We start from the raw sequence: 20,179 nt of genomic DNA on the forward strand, positions 1-20,179 counted from the left end.
TTTTCATTTATTTTGGATCCATTAAAACCTAAAAAGGAGATCACAATACAAAAACTCTGTATGCATGTGTTCAGATGGGGTTCCAGTACCCGAAATGTTAAAGCTGCTGGTAGGGCTGGGCGGTATACCGGTTCATACCGAATACCGAAATTTTTGTGCTGCACGATATGGATTTTAATCCATACCGCAATACTGGTTTGGCCCCTCCCCCTCGGGAATGAATGAATTATCAGCCCAGCGCTGCGCTGTCCCCACATCGGGGAACTAATCATATGTGACCTGCGAGCGCTGTTCTGCCCCCCCCCCCAACTAATTATCATCCCAGCACTGCGCTGTCCCCATCGGGGTACTACTCACATATGTCACCCACAAGCCCGGGCTGCAAAAGTTAAACAAAATAAACTTTAACTCACCTTCCCCGTCGATCCGGACCTGCTTCCTGGAGACGGGAACGTTGGACAGCCATCAGCCTATCACCGGCCGCAGCGATGTTCCGCCTCGGCCGGTGATAGGCTGAGCCCACTGTCATGTAAGAAGCCGGCTTCTTACATGACAGTGGGCTCTGCCTATCACCGGCAGAGGCGGAACATCGCTGCGGCCAGTGATAGGCTGACGGCTGTCCGACATTCACGTCCCCAGCGTAAGGCCGACGTAGGAACATGCGTTAAAGTTTTATTTTTGTTTACCTTTTGCAGCCAGGGATACAGTATAGAGTGTCAGCATCGGCGGCCGCAACAAACAGTAGGACAAGGAAAGCAGCGCTTGCGTGTGACGTGAGTAGTACCCCCATGGGGACAGTGCAGCGCTGGGCTAATAATTAATTTGGATTGAGGGGGAATACCGTTATATACTGTGGAACCGCCATAAGTTACAAACATACCGCAATACACATATTTGGCCATACCGCCCAGCCCTAGCTGCTGGTTTTAGGACCACATCCAAGCACTGGCTGGTGCCAGGAATAACATTGATCCCTATGCACATAGATGAAGTGCAGAATGAGATGAATATACACTGATATTAGTGATCATAGACTAAACTGTGACTGCATTTCTGGATCTTATCTTGTGGGTGGCTTTTCCATTTGAAGTACATAATGCTCTGTGGTCGCTGTGATGAGCGATCAACATTAAGACCTCCCTTCATGGAAATCTCTATCCATTTGCCTAAGAATGCTGTGTAAGCGATAATGCTGGCCTTGTTATGATCTGCAAGACACAGTATACAGTTGAGTGTTTGTATTGCTACTTACTTTCCGCCATTGGATAACTGTAGATCCTGGTTTACCACTTTTACTGCTACATCATGTCCACATAATGGCAAGAAATGTCTATTAGCAGTGATAAAGAATATCCAGTACTTTAGAAGCAAACACTAATACACAAGACAGGGTTACGATAGCATCATTGTTCTTTCTGGCAATAACCTCCATCCACAGGAGCAGCGGCGGAGAATATGTCATTACAGCTTGAGAGCTTTTTTGGATCTTCAATAAATGACTCAATAAACGGACTTGCTTACCAAGCATCTACTATTGTAGGTCAGTTATTCTGAATAAGGAATACTTAGACAAGTTATAAAAGGCTTTAAAGAGACAGTATATCTGATCGCCCATTGAATTGCAGTTGAATAGAATAAGTTATCTCCAAGCAGCAGCACCATGGCGGGGAGAGGGTGAATAAAGCATTCCTCAAAAGGGATTCCTAAAGCATTTCCTCGAAAGCCTTCATCACCGTATATTTCACATATCACCATTTCCTACAGCATTTGCATGCATACCTGATCAGCAAATCTATTTAGCTATATTAATTTATTTATTAAGTTTAGTGGACCTCAAATCTTTCAGGGTTCCACTTATGTGATGTTAAAGGGTTTGTCTGGCATCACATATTTTTTCTTTGGGCTCAGACAGGCATAAAAAAAAAAACTGTTATACTCACCTGCCTGCATCCTGTGCTGCTGCCATCCCAATGTTGCCAAGTCCCCCTTAGATCAGCTCTTCCTGCTTTCTTCTTGACCAAAGGTGTTCATAGTCTTTAAAGGGGTACTCCGGCGCTAAGACATCTTATCCCCTATCCAAAGGAGCATTGTGATGTCACGGCCACGCCGCATGTGACGTCACATGGGGGCGGGGCCGTGATGTCACAATGCTCTGGCCCGTGATCGCCAGTAATCAGACCCGGAGCGAACATGCTCCGGGGACTGATTGTAACGGGGTGCTGCGTGCAAGATCACGGGGGTCCCCAGCGGCGGGACCCCCGCAATCAGGCATCTTATCCCCTATCCTTTGGATAGGGGATAAGATGTCTTAGCGCCGGAGTACCTCTTTAAGGTTCACCTGACACAAGCATGTCAGGGTCCCATCCAAAATGGGGTCACCTCATAGGAGGTTTTCAATTTCAATTTGATAGTGGATCCTGCATGTCACCCAGTCAGATGCCATATGCCCAGCAGAAGGTGAATTGATTTAGCATGTTAGGGTCCCATCCAAAGGGTCCCCAGTAGGCACAACGTCACTGATGCCTGCTGGGGGGTCTGACTTCCGCCCTTAGTTATTCTACACAGGGTGCCTCCAGCTGTTTCACCACTACAACTCCCAGCTTGCCCTGACATCTATTGGCTGGGAGGGGATGCTGGGAGTTGTAGTGGTGAAACAGCTGGAGGCACCCTGTGTGGAAAACAATAAGTTAGGGCCATGGCCGCGGCGCTACCTCCTCCGCCCCCCCCCCCCTGTTGAAAACCACGAACCCCGCTCCGCTCTACCCCAACCTGGCTCTCCCCAAGACATATCCAAGTGCAGAGTGTACCCGGCGTGCAGCAGACATAATAGTGTGGAAGACATACCCGGCGTGTGTGTCCCTGTCTGATTGACAGGCAGGGAGCGAGCGCAGGCTGAATGAATTCTATTGAACTCCATTGATCTGTGTTCATTTGGTTTAGCCTGCTCAAGGCAGGCTCAATAAAATGCAGATCCACGGGGGCAGCCATGAATGCAGAGGTAAGCCCTCCAGCTACCTCCACAGTGGTGATCTAAAGGGTTAATAGCCGGCCACGTCAATAGCCGCATGCCGGGCTCTTAGTGGCGGCCCCCAGCTACGGAAATCCGCCGGGGGCCACCGGGTATGGAGCGGGCTCAAGTCAGGAGCCCGCTCCATACACCCTGAGCATCGGTGTGAGGTGCAGACTTGCATTGCATGCAAGTCTGCGTCCGCTCCTCCCATCATAACACCAAAGAAAGAGAAATACTGTATAGAGTGCACACCACATAAATTTAATATAATCAATAGTCTTTATTATTTACCAAATACAGTACAAAATACACATAAAGGGCTAAAAACCAATTAAAAAGCTAAACAAAGCATGACCCAACATGGGAGAGGGGCCCCCCTCCCATGTTGGGTCATGCTTTGTTTAGCTTTTTAATTGGTTTTAGCCCTTTATGTGTATTTTGTACTGTATTTGGTAAATAATAAAGACTATTGATTATATTATATTTATGTGGTGTGCACTCTATACAGTATTTCTCTTTCTTTGGTGTTATGGTAGTCTTCATTATACTGAGTAGTAGCACCCATTGTGTATTCGACATGTGGTGAGCCCCCCATTCTTTTACAAACGCTCCTCCCATCAGTCTACACCTCACACCGGCGTTATAAAAATAAAAGGGGAAGACGGTCTGGCCCTGCTTGCCGGATACAGGGCTAAATGCATGAAAAATTCACCTACCCCGGCGCCTGGAACTACATGTCCTGGGCGACGGACGATAGGATTTCCACATCCCTGTCTGTAGCACTAAAATAATGGCTTAAAGTTGGGCCCTGTTTACATCACATTTCAGGGCTCCATGGTAGACTATACTTTTGTTTCCTGCTGTGAAGCTTATGAAACATAGACATATTTGCTATACAAAGGCCACAGTATTAATAGGGCCGCAAAATGACATTACACCTCATATTGCAATCAATAGAGCACAAATATTAATATCTACTCATCATCTATTTCTTTCCTATCCAGTATAATTGTATACATTTTTGTATATTCTTGGAAATAACAGACAGTCATAGTCATAGACAATTCACCCTACATCCAACACCTACAAATGATAAAGTTTCCTGCTGTGCCTATTGGTAAATTAAACCCTTCCAGATGGTGCATTTATATGTAAAACATTCATGACTGGGGCTAGCTGGGAGGTTAAGCAATTTGGCAGACCCGGCTAGGACTATACTGACCTCTTTACAGTTAGTGTATATTCACATACGGCTTATTTGTACTTGACATTTCTGCAACTCAATATAAATTCCACCATCAGAATTGGGTTGTTTTGGCGGTAAGCTCATGCATCTCTGCAAACCCATTCAGATAAATGCACAAGTAAGTGTACACTTAAGGGTATATTCACATTCTGAAATCCTCTCTCTGCTCTATGGTAAAATAGAGTAGACATGATGTGGAGTTTCTACTGCATTTGCTGTAGGATTTAGTGCAGAAATTCAAAGTCTCATTGACTTCATGGGATTATAATATTGTATTTTGCCAGAAGAACGAACATGTAGATTCTTCGCCCAAAAATCGCATCCACTCCGGAAACCCACTGAAGTCAGAGGAAGTCTGATTCAAGGCAAAATCCATGCAGAATTTAACACGGCCTTCCACACAGATTCTCCACTCATTTTCTCTAGTGTGAACCCCGCATAAAGCTCGCAAAATATCACTTCACTGTCGGCTCCAGTTTGTCGATAAAAAGAATGTATCCCAATGAGTGGTGCTGACTTCATTTTCTAGCGCTGGGGTATAACTAGCCCCAGATGAAGTCCTCTCAGCCGGCCCTGGGCATCTAACATGCCTGACAAATTCCCTCAATATAGTAATAATTACATTTCTACTAACCTGACACCAATCAAAAGGCATAGAGTGCAATTACAAACCCTGCAACCATATAAACAGTATACAGGCATCAGACATACATTCCTACCAACAAGCCCACGTTATACTAAACTGTGTACAGCAGATGGTTATAAAGGGTATGTAAACATAGATGAGGGTATGCAAACACTGTGTATTATGGGGCAACCTTCTGTATTGATTTGTTACTCTAACTCAGGATGCAGCATGTTTTAAAGAGACTGTACTGTGCGTACTAAGCTCTCGACAGACAGTCTCACTTCCTTTCCAGCGACCACTAAAGTATACATTCTAAAATACTCTAATTGGCAAGGTATCGGTCATTTACCATGCTAATTTTAGTAAGCCTTCTAAGAAGTATGACTATATTCATGCCCTGAGAACTGTGTGTGCTGAGTCCCTGAGCAAGTGTTTGCAGGTTATTTTTAATACATAAAAGAGCTCCTAAAATAAAATAATTTGAAACTTAAAAGAAAATGTCAATATTTGTGTCTACAATTTGTATGCAGACCTGTGTGTTGCTATGGTTAAAGACTACAATAGTCAAGTCCCGCAGTCATGTGTTGCTCAACTTGCTATGACTCATGTGCATTTTACTTAAAGGGGTACTCCCACCCTAGACATCTTATCCCCTCTCCAAAGGATAGGGGATAAGATGTCTGATCACTGATCGCGGGGGTCCCACCGCTGGGGACTCCCGCAATGTTGCATGCGGCACCCACCTGTTTGTTGTCTGTAAAAGCTGGAGGGTCTGGGTCGCGACCACGGGAACGGAAGTCTGTGATGTCAGGACTCCGCCCCCGTGTGACGTCATGTCCCATCCCCTCAATGCAAGTCTATGGGAGGGGGCGTGATGGTCGTCACGCCCCCTCCCATAGACTTGCATTGAGGGGACGGGGCGTGACGTCACACGGGGGCGGAGTCCTGACATCACGGACTTCCGTTCCTGTGGTCGCGACCCAGACCCTCCAGCGCTTCCGGACAAGAAACAGGTGGGTGCCGCATGCAACATTGCGGGGGTCCCCAGCGGCGGGCCCCTAGCGATCAGACATCTTATCCCCTATCCTTTGAATAGGGGATAAGATGTCTAGGGTGGGAGTACCCCTTTTAAGTGTACCTGAGTTTCCAAGAAAAATCGGAAAAATGCCCTGATCTTACAGTATGTCACATAAGGGAGCACACCCCTAACATTTTTCGAATATTGTATTATATCTTTTCATGTGATAATGCTGAAAAAAAGTGAGTACACCCCTAGGTGGCAATGTCCAAATTAGGCCCAATTAGCCACCCTCCCCCATGTGACTTGTTAGTTCTACAAGGTCTTAGGTGTGAATGGGGAGAAGGGGTCTTAAAATTGGTGTTATCGCTCTCACACTCTCTAATACTGGTCACTGGAAGTTTAACATGGTTCCTCGGAACTCTCTGAGGAAAAAAAAAAAAAAGAATTGTTGCTCTAAATAGATATGGCCTAGGCTATAAGTGTGAGTGCTGCCAGCATTTCTGCAGAGGTTGAAAGGGTCTGCCTGTCAGTGCTCAGACCATTCTCTGCACACTGCATCAGATTGGTCTGTATGGTTGTTGTCCCAGAAGGAAGCAGCTTCTAAAGATAAAGCACAAGAAAGCCTGCAAACAGTTTGCTGAAGGCAAGCAGACTAAGGACATGGATTACTGGAACCATGTCATGTGGTCTGGTGAGACCAAGATAAATGCATTAGGTTCAGTTGGTGTTAGGCGTGTGGTGGCAAATAGATGAGGAGTACAAGGACAAGTGTGTCTTGCCTACAGTCAAGCATGGTGGTGGGAGTGTTATGGTCTGGGGCTGCATGAGTGCTGCTGGCCCTGGGGAGCTACAGTTCATTGAGGGAACCATGAATGACAACATGTACTGTGACATACTGAAGCAGAGCAGAGACTGGGCCCAAGGGCAGAATTCCAATATGATTATGACCCCAAGCACCTCCAAGACAACCACTGCCTTGCTAAAGAAGCTAAGGGTAAAGGTGATTAATTGGACAAGCATGTCTCCAGACCTAAACCCTCACACCCACCAGCTCTGTGATGTCATCATGGAGGAGTGGAAGAAGATTCCAGTGGCAACCTGTGAAGCTATGGTGAAATATTGCCATTTTGAGCCTTATTTGGACATTTCCACTCAGGGATGTACTCACTTTTGTTGACAAGGTTTAGACAGTAATGGTTGTGTGTTGAGTTATTTTGAGCAGACACAGCATTAAGCACTGTTATACAGGCTGTGCACTCACTACTTTACATTGTAGCAGAGGGTCATTTCCTTAGTGTTGTCACATAATAAGATATAATAAAATACTTACAAATGTGTGAGGGGGTGGACTCACTTATGTGAGATACTGTACTTGAGTAATGTTTTGTGCTCATAAAGCCTAGATTTCTGCTATTATGGTGCTAATTCCCCAGCTTTTGGCCCCAGTTCAGTGCCGCCATTCTTTCAAGTTCACTGTTTTTCAGTGGATGTGACCCTCTCTGCCAGCACTGATCTACAGGGTGGGCCATTTATATGGATACACCTTAATAAAATGGGAATGGTTGGTGATATTAACTTCCTGTTTGTGGCACATTAGTATGTGTGAGGGGGGAAACTTTTCAAGATGGGTGGTGACCATGGCGGCCTTTTGAAGTCGGACATTTTGAATCCAAATTTTGTTTTTTCAATAGGAAGAGGGTCATGTGACACATCAATATTGGGAATTTCACAAGAAAAACACAATGATGTGCATGGTTTTAACGTAACTTTATTCTTTCATGAGTTATTTACAAGTTTCTGACCACTTATAAAATGTGTTCAATGTGCTGCCTATTGTGTTGGATTGTCAATGAAACCCTCTTCTCCCACTCTTCAGACACTGATAGCAACACCGCAGGAGAAATGCTAGCACAGGCTTCCAGTATCCGTAGTTTCAGGTGGTGCACAACTCGTATCTTCACAGCATAGATAATTGCCTTCAGATGACCCCCAAAGATAAAAGTCTAAGGGGGTCAGATCGGGAGACCTTGGGGGCCATTCAACTGGCTCACGATGACCAATCCACTTTCCAGGAAACTGTTCATCTAGGAATGCTCGGACCTGACACCCATAATGTGGTGGTGCACCATCTTGCTGGAAAAACTCAGGGAACGTGCCAGCTTCAGTGCATAAAGAGGGAAACACATCATCATGTAGCAATTTTGCATATCCAGTGGCCTTGAGGTTTCCATTGATGAAGAATGGCCCCACTATCTTTGTACCCCATATACCATACCATCAATTTTTGTGTTCCAACAGTCTTGGAGGGATCTATCCAATGTGGGTTAGTGTCAGACCAATAGCGGTGGTTTTGTTTGTTAACTTCACCATTCACATAAAAGTTTGCCTCATCACTAAACAAAATCTTCTGCGTAAACTGAGGGTCCTGTTCCAATCTTTGTTTTGCCCATTCTGCAAATTCAGTGCTGGGTCATCCTCGTTGAGATGCTGCAGTAGTTGGAGTTTGTAAGGGTGCCATTTGTGAGTAGCTAATATCCGCCGAAGGGATGTTCGACTAATGCCACTCTCCAGTGACATGCGGCGAGTGCTACGCTGTGGGCTCTTGCTGAATGAAGCTAGGACAGCCACTGATGTTTCTTCATTAGTGACAGATTTCATGCGTCCACATTTTGGCAAATCCATCACTGAACCAGTTTCATGAAACTTAGCAAGCAGTTTGCTAATTGTAGCATGGGAGATGGGTGGTCTAGTAGGGTGTCTTGCATTGAAATCTGCTGCAATGACCCGGTTACTGCGTTCACCAGACATCAACACAATTTCTATCCGCTCCTCACGTGTTGACCTCGACAACATGTCAATGGCTGTAAACAAAGAGGAACTAGTAAATAACTCATGAAAGAATAAAGTTACATTAAAACCAAGCACATCATTGTTTGTTTTTCTTGTTAAATTCCCAATAAGTTTGATGTGTCACATGACCCTCTTCCTATTGAAAAAACTAAAGTTGGATTCAAAATGGCCACCATGGTCACCACCCATCTTGAAAAGTTTCCCCCCTCACATATACTAATGTGCCACAAACAGGTTAGTTAATATCAGCAACCATTCCCATTTTATTAAGGTGTATCCATATAAATGGCCCACCCTGTATATTGTGCTTTCCTCTATAGCCCTTAGAGGAGTGTGTGTGTTTGACTGGATTGCCTGCTGAATAAAACTCAATTTGTCTTATGGATTGTTTTTTTTTAACATGATCCAGTAGACAAACTGCATTATATTTAGAACACAGTCATTTTAGCAAGTAAAACGCTGTATATTACTTATACTGACAACACTACTACTGATAACAGCACACATGAGTGTAGATAGATGTAATCAACTATCCAAGAAGCAATTGATCACAGCTAAGCAGGAGCGGACTTATAGCAGCTGTAGAGATTCTATAGAGTGGCTGAAACTTTAGACAGGTGTTAGGGGGTAAGAAAGACAAAAAAATATATTTGCTTGTGAGCACTTCTGCTATCAGATAAGTTCAGGTTGTGTAAAAAGTTACGTTTTAATTTAAACCATTAATCCTCCCATTTATAATATAACTTGTCTACCAATGGGTGATTGTGAGCTGAGCAGGATCTAGTCTTATCAGGTTGTTGGCTTAAAGGGTACCTCTCATCAAAAAAACTTTTGATATATTATAGATTAATGTATGTAGAATAACTTTACAATTGCATGTTATTAAAAAATATGCTTCTTTCTATTTAATTTTCCACTTTGAAGAAATGACCACTAGGGGTCTCCCTACCAGTCCTGGCAGCAAGCATTTCAGACTCATGCTGGAGTCCTAAACACTACGAGCTGCCAGTCTGCTTTGTTCACAAAGGAGAACACTCAGAGCTGCCAGCCTGCTTTGTTCACAGCCTGTTTGGCTGTGAACAAAGCAGGCTGGCAGCTCTGAGTGTTTAGGACTCCAGCATGAGTCAGAAATGCTTGTTGACAGGACTGATCGGGAAAAATACAATAGAAAGAAGCATATTTTTCATTAACATGCTATTGGAAAGTTATTCAACATTCATTAATCTAAAATATATCAAAAGTTTATTTGATGAGAGGTACCCTTTAAAAGGCTAAAAGTTGACTTTCCAGTGGCCACAAGGGTATCTAGTCTACTCAGAAATTAGTAAAGCCATACTAATAACATTTGTCACCTTCAACTTTGGTATGGGTGCGCTAGTGGCTTATTGAATCCATTTAGTAATGTGTAAAACTAAAATTTTAAGGTGTATTCTAATATCACAAGTTATCCCCTATTTACAGGATAGGGCATAACTTGTGGAGCAGTGGAGGTCCGATCATTTGGCAGTGTTTGGAAATCTCAAAGAGATTTAATAGAGTGGTTGCTGCACGTGTGGCCCACTCTGTTCATTTGGGTCTACTATTTTACTGCATTCTGTGGATTGGCAGATGTCCCAGCATTCAGGACCCCACTGATCCAGAAATCTATCTCCTATTGTGTGGAAAAATAGTAACTTTATGAAATTAGAATACCCCTTTAGGTTACGTTCAAACAGGCAGTTTCCAGTGAGTTCCATGCACCCAAAACCCGCAGCATATTATATTCATTTTAGGGGGATCTGTTGCCGCTGCAGAAAATCCGCTGCAGCTTAAACTCAAAGCGGTAGATCCCCCCCCCCCCCCCATGTGAACAGACACAGAATGATGCAATATAATAACATTTAGTAGACTGCTTGTTAGTATTGACAATCTAGGGGACATAAATGATAATTTTGGCCCTATGTTGAAAATTATCCAGCAATCATATTGTAGACAGAGGAATAATCCATTTGGTTGCTAATGTTTGACATCACTAAAGTCACGGACAGGACAACTAAAGTTGAGAAAATCTTGACAGCACACAATGGCACATGAATTGTATCTCTTATATGATGTATTTTGTGCAACTTTATTTGCAGAGATCGCATTGCTCGTGTGGGATTGGGTGTTATCTTAAACATTTCAAAAGAAAGAGATGACCCCAGACTTGCCCGACATCTGTCTGGAATCCTTGAGCACATGTTTAAACACTCAGAAGAAACCTGCAGACAGCTGATATGTGATGGAGGTCTGGATTCAATCTTGTTTTGGTGTCGCTGGACGGATCCAGTAGTACTGAGACACTGTGCCATGGCTCTGGCCAACTGTGCTATGTATGGCGGACCTTCTAATCAGAGGCTGATGACAGAGAGAAAGACGGCCGAGTGGTTGTTCCCTTTAGTTTTCTCAAAAGAGGATGACCAGATACGCTTTCATGCATGTCTTGCAATCACTGTATTAGCAACCAACAAAGAAATTGAGAAGGAGGTTGAAAGGTCTGGCACATTGGCATTAGTGGAACCCTTCATTTCAACCTTGGACCCTGAGGAATATGCCCGTTGTCTTCTGAACAATACTGATAGCCCACAGGGAAGGACGGCTGGTGACCTTCAACGTCTTGTACCCCTGCTGGACAGCTCCCGGTTAGAAGCCCAGTGCATTGCTGCCTTCTACTTGTGTGTGGAAGCTGCTATTAAATCCCAGCACAAGAATACAAAGGTGAATTCAATGTATGCTCTCCAGAATCACTGAATCAATAATATTATGAGTTACTGGAGAGAAATGTATATCAATGTATATATAAAAAAAAAATCATATATTAAAGGCTTACTCCACCCATAGTCATCTTATCCCCTATCCGAAGGATAGGAAATAAGATGTCTGATCGCAGGGGGTCCGTCCGCTGGGACCCCCTGTGATATCCGTTCCGGCGTTGCTGCATTTATGTACATGGAAGCTTGGAGCTTATGTGTTCGTGATATCACACCACACCTCCTCCATTCATGTACATAGCCGTCATGCCTCTTATAGACATGAATGGAGGGGACATGATGGCTGTGGTCGCCCATCACGGAGCAGAGTTAGCTCTGTGACTGGGGTGCTGTGGCAGGGCGTCCCAGTGGCAATCTCTGTCACGGCACCCCAGTCATCATCCGGTGCATGAAGCAAACTTCGTCACGTCCACTCGATTCATGTCTATAAGAGGAGGCATGACGGCCAAACCCCCAGTGATCAGACATCTTATCCCCTATCCTTTGGATAGGAGATAAGATGTGTTGGGGTGGAGTACCCCTTTAAGGGAGCCCTCCACTAAGAAGAGAAAATGTAAAGCGGTGCGGAATCTGTAGGCGCTATATAAATAAATAAAAATAAATAAATTAAATAAAGTGGTATTTCACAGATCATATTGCTTAGTACTTAAAGGGTACCTTTCATCAAAAAAACTTTTGATATATTATAGATTAATGTATGCAGAATAACTTTACAATTGCATGTTATTAAAAAAATATGCTTCTCTCTATTTAATTTTCCACTTTGAAAAATGACCACTAGGGGTCTCCCTACCAGTCCTTTTTTATAGATTTCAGACTCGTGCTGGAGTCCTAAATCTCAGACTGCAGCCGGGACACAGACAAGCTCAACACTGCTCCATGGCAATGAGCAGTGGTGAGTTTCTCTGTGTTCCGGCTGCAGTCTGAGATTTAGGACTCCTGCATGAGTCTGAAATCTATAAAAAAAAAAAAGGACTGGTAGGGAGACCCCTAGTGGTCATTTTTTCAAAGTGGAAAATTAAATAGAAAGAAGCATATTTTTTAATAGCATGCTATTGGAAAGTTATTCTGCATACATTAATCTCTAATATATGAAAAGTTTTTTTTTGGATGACAGGTACCCTTTAACATAATTAAAGGGGTATTCCAATTTCTCTGTGAGCTCTTTCAGGGGGTCAGAAAGCTGAAGACAGCTGTTTTATGCAATTTGGATAACTCCTATTGACATAAACAGCATAGCTTGCTCATAGGCTAACTCATAGGCCCCTGTCTCCATCTCGAGATAGCGGCGTCTATTGGACATTTATGGCATGTGCTGTAGATTCCAAACTGAAAATTCCCTTTTTAAAATAACTAATTGAAACTTCACCTTACAACATGCAGCTTTCCTGCCTACTTTATGTGAAGGAGGATGATGTTTTGAGTAAAATGTTGCACAGGCACGTTTTTCACAGTTTCACAAAATAGGTTACTTTTTAGTTACACAGTATGGCAAACAGTTGATAAAATACATTCTACACTTAATGATAAACACAATTTACCTGAAACTTTACAAACTGCATCACAAAACCTGAGCAAAACGGCACTTTTAGGGGTGTGGAAATAAAATAAATAAACAAACACTTGTCCTGGTACACAAAATAATTTCAACCAATATATAAGGTATTTAATAAAAACATAACAAGCAGACCTAAAAATAATTAAACTTCTTAAGGAGGGGGACAATTTTTGCACTTTCGTATGGTATGGAACGCGCTCGAGTCAGTATTCCGCTCTATACACCCTGAGTGCCGCTGCACTTTTCAAATCAGGGCTAAATGCCTGAAAAATGTACCTGCCCGGTGCCTAGAACTGAATGTCCCGGGTGTCGGGCAATAGGATTTCCACAACCCTTAAGCCATGTTCACACACAGGAAAATTGGTTGTTGTTGTTTTTTTTTTTTTTTGCCAAAAAGTGTCATCAAAACTGTATTTTTACAGTTATAAAAACAGTTAAACTTATCAGATTTTCTTATAACAATCATCACTGCAAAATCATCCTTTAGATTTTTTAACCGTGTCTCTGGCAAGATTTTTTCTAAATTGCCATTATGTAAATCATGGTAAAAACAGTGGGGAAAATGTAACAAGAATGTCCTCTTACATGCCAGCCTAAATCATTCCCTGCCAGTGCAGGAGCATGTCGAATTTATCTGCAGGCGCATAGGAGGAAATGTTCCCCAGCTCTGAAATAATATTAATATTCTCAAAATAAAAACCCTGGCAAATAGTCCTTTTTTTTTGTGCATGGCTGGAGCTTGCAGAAAAAAATGCTAATTTCTATTTTTTTTAATTTTTTTTTTAAGATGATAAACCTCCCATAGCGTTTTCTGGTGATCAGTGGCGTCACTAGGCTTAAACATTTGGGGCTGTGACCCGGATAGAATGTTCAGTGCCCCGAATCTCCTGCTGGGAGAAGACAGTTACACACAGTGCAGCTTCAGGCAGGGTTGTGCACCTATAGACTGTGCTGCCCCTGGCTCCACCCTAATCCCACCAGGCTGTTTATTATTCTAAATAGCTTCAGGATTTTTTCCTGCACTCTGCTAGTACAGTGATCCCTCAACTTACAATGGACTCAACATACATTAGTTTCTACATACAATGGTCTTTTCTGGATAATTGTAAGTTGAAACCAGACTCGACATACAATGTACAGACAGTCCAGATCTGCAAAACGTGTCAATGGCCAGAAAAACTGACCAATCAGAATGGGCAATTTACTTGTAAAACACCTGTATTACTGAAGCGTATGCACTGACTGATGTCTGGTAGCGCCCCCTACAGTACAGGGAGGTATTACACGTTCTGTACACTTTACCTGTGCAGGGTTACCTGCTCCTTTGGACACCAGGTGAGGGCGACTCCATGTTACTTTTTTAGGACATTGCCTGTACTGTACAGGACCCTGAAAAAGCTCCTGTCCTCTACGTAGACCAGTGTTTCCCTAGCAGGGTGCCCCCAGCTGTTGCAAAACTACAACTCCCAGCATGCCCGGACAGCCTTTGGCTGTCCGGTCATGCTGGGAGTTGTAGTTTTGCAACAGCTGGAGGCTCCCTGCTTGGAAAACACTGACATAGACAGTGATTCCTGCTCCCAGCAGGGTGTGTGCGGGTGTGTCTCCTGAGACTTCCAGCAGAGCAGAAGCAAGCAGAGATTTCCAACAAGCCTTCCCCAGGTTTGTGGCAGATTCCTGGGGAAGAAGCTCCTGCAATGGAGCCTCGTGGCTCCACTCCCCGTTCCAGGCTGGCGGGAAGTGGAGTGAAAACTTCGACAGCCATTGTTCCGGCCGGGAGAAGATCGGGCAGAGTCTGCAGCAATGCAGGCTCTGCTACCCAGGCTATGGATGCCAGCCAGAGATCCACTGGTGGAAGAAAGGCAAGGAAAAGCAGTGTGGAGATGTGGTCGGAGAGTGGGCCCGGCGAGTCCAGTTCCACGTACTGCTCCCGCATGGCCGCAAGGTTTGCGGAGTACGAGCAGCGCGGCAAGGAGCTGAGGATGGCCAGAGAGGATCTGCGTGCGACCCAGAGTCTGATGAGTACCGGATCCAGAAAGAGCAAGCCAGAACTGAAGAAGAGGATAACATCGCTGAAAGGCGAGATTGTGAAGCTGGAGGCGAGGAGAGCGGAGATACTGGAGGGGAGCGGTCTCTTCAAGGAGAAGCTGATCAACAGCGATCGGTTTGCCGCCACGAAATCCCCAGGTAAGGTGGAGGTGGATGATGGGGAGAGTAGTGGCGGTGAAGATAGTGAGGATGGTGGTGAAGAGGAGAAGATGGAGGAAAGTGTGGGAGTTGTAGCTACTCCAGGTGACACCCAGACCCAGGACAGCTACATTGAGGCTGGACAGGTGGCACTTCCGCCAAGCGAGAGTGAGGAGGATGACGTGGAGGGTGAGGCTGGGGGTCTGCTGAGGGCAATTGTGATGCAGGAGTCCCCAGCCCACCTCCAGAATTTCACCTTTGGGGACGAGGAGTGTGAAGATGTGGTGGTAAAGCAGAGGTCCAAGAAAAGGAAGACAAAGGAGACGGTACAATATGTATTTGTCCCCTTCCAGCAGTCTGGGCCAGCTGCAAAGCTGGTTCAGGCTGCGGGCTCCCCCAAACTGCCAGACCCTGTTCCTGAGGTGGAGCGGGGCCAGCACGGGGAGTACAGTAAGGCGTCAGCAACGGCTAAGGGCGCAATAGTTGTGAAGCACACCCATCCTGTCGGTAGGGAAGGGCAGGATGGGCTCATGCCGGGCAGCTCTGGCACTGCAGGACCGCCCCAGGGTGGCAGGGGGCGTGTCCAAGTGCCAGAGGAGAGTTACGCTGCCGTGTGCTCGGGGGGCGGTTCCCCGAGTACTGTGGGCACTACTGGCGCCGCGGGGCACTCCCCTGTGAGGGGGGGGAGTGTCCGGGCGCCAGAGAGCGTTGAGTCCGTGTGCTCGGGGGGCGGTCCCCCGAGTACAGTTTGTTCTGTGGGCACTGCGGGGCACTCCCCTGTGAGGGGGGGGAGTGTCCCGGTGCCGGGATCGGTGTCCATTCAGAAGGAGGAGCCATCGTCAGCAGCAGTCAAGCCAGAAAAAAAGACTGTAGTTAAGCCAGCGGTACTACAATTCCCAGCCAGCCCAGAATCAGTCAGGCAGGGTATGAGTGAGAATGCTGAGTGTAGTAGTGTTGTGGATGAGAGGAGTGTCAGTGGAGTGAATGTTGGTGGGAGTAGTGGTATGGATGGAAAAAAGGATGATGTGAGTGGTGGTGTGAATGGTGGTTCTGGGTCTGGGTCTGGGTCTGGCCCGGCTGCCCCCCCGGCAGTGACTGCTCCTAGGAGCTATGCTAATGTCGCTGCCGGGGGTCCAGGGGGGTCCCCGTCTCCGTCCATCCCCGGGGGTTACTTGCAACAGCGCCTCCTGGAGGCTCTGCGTAGGGGAGACAGGTCGATCCAGGTAGAGGGAAGGGGTGAGGTCGACCTGTCTTTCTGGATAGAGAGGCACGGTTTGGGGGCTTTCCGAGAGCAGAATGGGGAGGTGGTCTGGTCCCTCCCGACAACCGGGCAGGACAATAACCGCAGGAATGTGGTCCGTCTGATTTGGAGGGGTGAGGATGCATGCCCACCTCGCGCTAAAGTGGTTGAGCTCCTCCTCCAGATGGAATTCAGGGCGAGTGACATCTTTGCCCTGATCCACCCCTACGGTACGTCCGAGTTTGACGTCAGCTTCGTTCGGCCAGAGGGTCTCGAACTCTTCTGGTCAAACTACGAGGTGGCGAAGAACGAGCCCGGCTGGCGGGATTTTGCCGTAAAGGCAATTTCCCGTCAGAACTCGGTCAAGAAGGTGACCGTTTTGACCCGTAACGAGTCACTTTCTTGTTACGACATCATGACCTGGCTCGGTCGGTATGGGGATGTGACGGACATGCCCAAGAAAAACATTGATGAGCACGGGATCTGGTCCGGGGCCTGGACGTTTTCCGTCAAACTCAGGCGTACAGGGAGTACGGTTGCCCACATTCCGTCAGCCGCCTTCCTTGGACGTGACAGGATCCAGGTCTTCTACCAGGGGCAGCCTAAGGTCTGTCACAGGTGCGGTAGCCCCACCCATTTTAGCGCAGCCTGTACTGTACAGGTCTGTGCTTTGTGTGGTGGGGTGGGTCATCTGGCCGCATCCTGTAGGCAGATCCGCTGCCATCTGTGTGGTGTCCTCGGGCACCCTTTCAGCCGTTGTCCTAGCGCCTTCGCCCGTGCGGCGGCCGCTCCGGCTGGGGAGAGCTGTGAGGTTGCCTCGGCTGGAGAGGGTACGAGCAGGGATGGGGGCGCACCAGGGCTAGTGAGGAAGAAGGGCCCCGCCAAACTAAGGCGGGAGGAAAATCGGAGGAGGAGTAGGGAGCAGGAGAGTGCCCAAGTGACGGGGGTAGCTCCGGCCCCTGCTCCTGAAGCTGGCCCTGAAATGACTGAAGCCCTGGAGGAGGACGTGCTGGATGAGGAGGTCAGGAGACTGGGCGAAGAGGAAGGCAATATGGCCGACTCTTCCGATTCCTCCCACTATGAAAGTGTGGATGAGGAGAGTGTAGAGAAGGCCAAAAAGAAAGACAAGGGCAAAAGGAAAGGGAGAAAGAAGAGGTCCAAGCCCTCTCTCCCTCGTACTGCGGGCCGGGTCCAAAGCGGAAGCCTGACTGCCCCCCCTCTGGTTGACCTGTCAAACCGGTACCTCGTCCTTGATAACATCTCCTCCCCCTCCTTGGAGGGGGAAGGTGAGGGCGGGGTGCCTAGGGAGAGAGAGCCTCTGGGGGGAACTGGGCCCTGTCCTGTTGAGGCACCTTCCTCGGAGGGCAGGGCTAGACCGGGGTCGGACGGAGACGGGGACCATATGGATCAGAGCGAATCCAAAAAAAGGGTTAAAAGTGGTCCTGCCCTTTCTTCTTCTTCTGGGGATGAGGGCACGAAGAAGAAGGGGAAGAAGAAATAAAGGTGAGGCCATCTAACTTAATCACCCATGATGGCGGCACTCACCCCATTGACGCTGGCATCCATTAACTGTGCCAGCATAAAGTCTGATACGGCTAGATTCGCAGCCTTTGATTTTCTCGGCCGTGTTGAAGCCGACATTTTGTATCTGCAAGAGACCAGGTTGTCAGATCTAGCCTCCCTGGTAAAAGCCAGAAGAGAGTGGAGGCGCGGTCCCTCCCACTGGTCTCTTGCGGCTGAGCCGTATAGTGGGGTGGCGGTCCTTTTTACCGCTCCGGTTGAATGCCGACGGGTTATTGAGTTAGAAATGGGGAGGTGCCTGATCTTAGATGTCCTCATGAAGGGGCAAGAGCTCCGGCTCATTAACATCTACGCCCCACAAACCAAGTGGGGCCGCAAAGATCTCTTTATGAGGATTAAGCCCTTCCTTTTTACTAGCCGGCAAGTGATTTTTGGAGGGGACTTCAATAATGTCACGAGGTCCCAAGATAGGAGAGGTTCCAATGGTCCGCTGGCTTACGATAGCGTGGCCCTCAATAATATAGTTAGGGAAGCTCGCCTAGAGGACGCCCACATCCGGAGCCCCTCAGGCCACGTGGGTTTCACCTATCATCGAGGTAGCTGCAGGTCTAGGATAGACAGGTTTTATTTAAAGGAGGAAGCCGTCTCTTCCGCAGTGTCCGTGGTTGAGGTGGAATTCTCCGATCACTGTATGATTTTGTTTTCCTTGAATGTTTCAGAGACCCCCCGGATGGGTAAAGGTTATTGGAAGCTGAATTCGTCCCTCCTGGAGGAAGCGGAAATAAGACAGTCCTTTGAGGACTTTCTTCAGAGTCAGGTACCTTTACTGGACTTTTGTAGTAGTAAGTCAGAGTGGTGGGAGATATTCAAGAAGCGGGTTGCGGGGTTCTTCCGCCAGCTCTCGAGCCTCAGGTCCCTGAATAGGTACCGCCTGTATCGGGGTCTGAGGAGGAAACTCGAGCTCCTTGTCTCGACTGGAGGTAGCCGGGAGGATATCTCCAGAGTGAAATCCTTGCTGATGGGGTGTCAGTACGATAGGCACGCATCTTTGGTTTTTGAGAGGGATTACGGGAGGTACCGCTCGCCCGACCCTTACAAGAACTGTAAGATGTCAGTGAGTAGTAAAGTGGTCTCAGGACTGATTGATAGTACGGGATCTCTGAATCGGTCCAGATCAGGGATCCTGGAGGTCGTCAGATCCTTCTACTCGCACCTCTTGGGAAGGAAGGATCTAAATCGAGACGGGATGTCGGCTTTCCTGGCTGAAACTATTCCTGAGCCAGGGGTAGACCCCTCTCTTGATGTTTTGGCAGAAGAAATCAGGGAAGAGGAAGTGAGACTGGCGATCGAGGGGCTCGCCCCCAAGAAGTCGCCAGGCCCGGATGGCTTAACATCCGAGTGGTACAGGACCTTTAAGGAGTCTTTAGCTCCCCTCTTGACTGAGGTATTCAATGAGTGTCTCTCCTCGGGCACTCTACCAAAGTCAATGAGGAGGTCAGCCCTGATTCTTCTGTCAAAGGGTAAAGATCCTAGCCGGATTGAGAATTGGAGGCCCATAGCTCTTCTCAATACGGACAGGAAGCTTCTGGCCAAGATACTGTTTAATCGGTTGGTGAAGTTTGCACCCCGGCTCCTTTCGGGGGCCCAGCACTGCTCTGTTCCGGGCCGAAGCACCTTAAGTGCGGTCCTCAGTGTCAGGGAGGCAGTGGAGCGGAGTAGTGCGGGTCTCTGGAAGGGGTACATGCTGTCCTTGGATCAGGCCAAAGCATTTGATCGGGTGAACCACGAGTACCTCTGGTCCGTCCTCCTGAGATATGGCTTACCGAGTACTTTTGTGAATTGGCTTGTCACCTTATATGCAGGGGCAGAGAGTTTCCCGCTGGTGAACGGTTGGTCTGGCCGCTCTTTTGAGGTGGGGTCCGGAGTCCGTCAGGGTTGTCCTTTGAGCCCGCTGTTATACGTGTTCGCAGTCGATCCCTTCGTCCGGAGGGTAGATTGTGGGCCGTTGGCGGGAGTCGGGATGACTCTGGCGGAGCCGGATGTCGCCCAGAGAGTGGTGGCGTACGCTGATGATGTCACTATTTTCGTCTCCTCACGGGAGGAGGTCGATGTGGTGATGTCAGAGGTGGACC

At 47.1% G+C, this 20,179-nt stretch overlaps 2 protein-coding genes across 5 annotated transcripts in view; one reads left to right on the top strand and one right to left on the bottom strand.

Moving 5' to 3' along the window:
• Nucleotides 1-2,032, bottom strand: part of VTN (vitronectin) — a 96,413-nt gene extending 94,381 nt beyond the window's left edge. The window contains exons 1-2 of the mRNA XM_056558739.1: nt 1,941-2,032; nt 1,253-1,330 (exon numbers count right to left, since the gene is read on the bottom strand). Of these exons, the coding sequence (XP_056414714.1) occupies nt 1,253-1,262 (10 nt within the window). The 5' untranslated portion in view covers nt 1,263-1,330; nt 1,941-2,032. The remainder of the gene's footprint in view (nt 1-1,252; nt 1,331-1,940) is intronic.
• The window catches only part of SARM1 (sterile alpha and TIR motif containing 1), a 184,226-nt gene that overhangs the window by 112,744 nt on the left and 51,303 nt on the right, over nt 1-20,179 (top strand). For all 4 annotated transcript variants that reach the window (XM_056558731.1, XM_056558733.1, XM_056558732.1 and 1 more), the window contains one exon: nt 10,873-11,491. In XM_056558731.1, the coding sequence (XP_056414706.1) occupies nt 10,873-11,491 (619 nt within the window). The remainder of the gene's footprint in view (nt 1-10,872; nt 11,492-20,179) is intronic.

The sequence above is a fragment of the Hyla sarda genome, chromosome 2, assembly GCF_029499605.1.
Source record: "Hyla sarda isolate aHylSar1 chromosome 2, aHylSar1.hap1, whole genome shotgun sequence".
Taxonomy (NCBI): Eukaryota; Metazoa; Chordata; class Amphibia; order Anura; family Hylidae; genus Hyla; species Hyla sarda.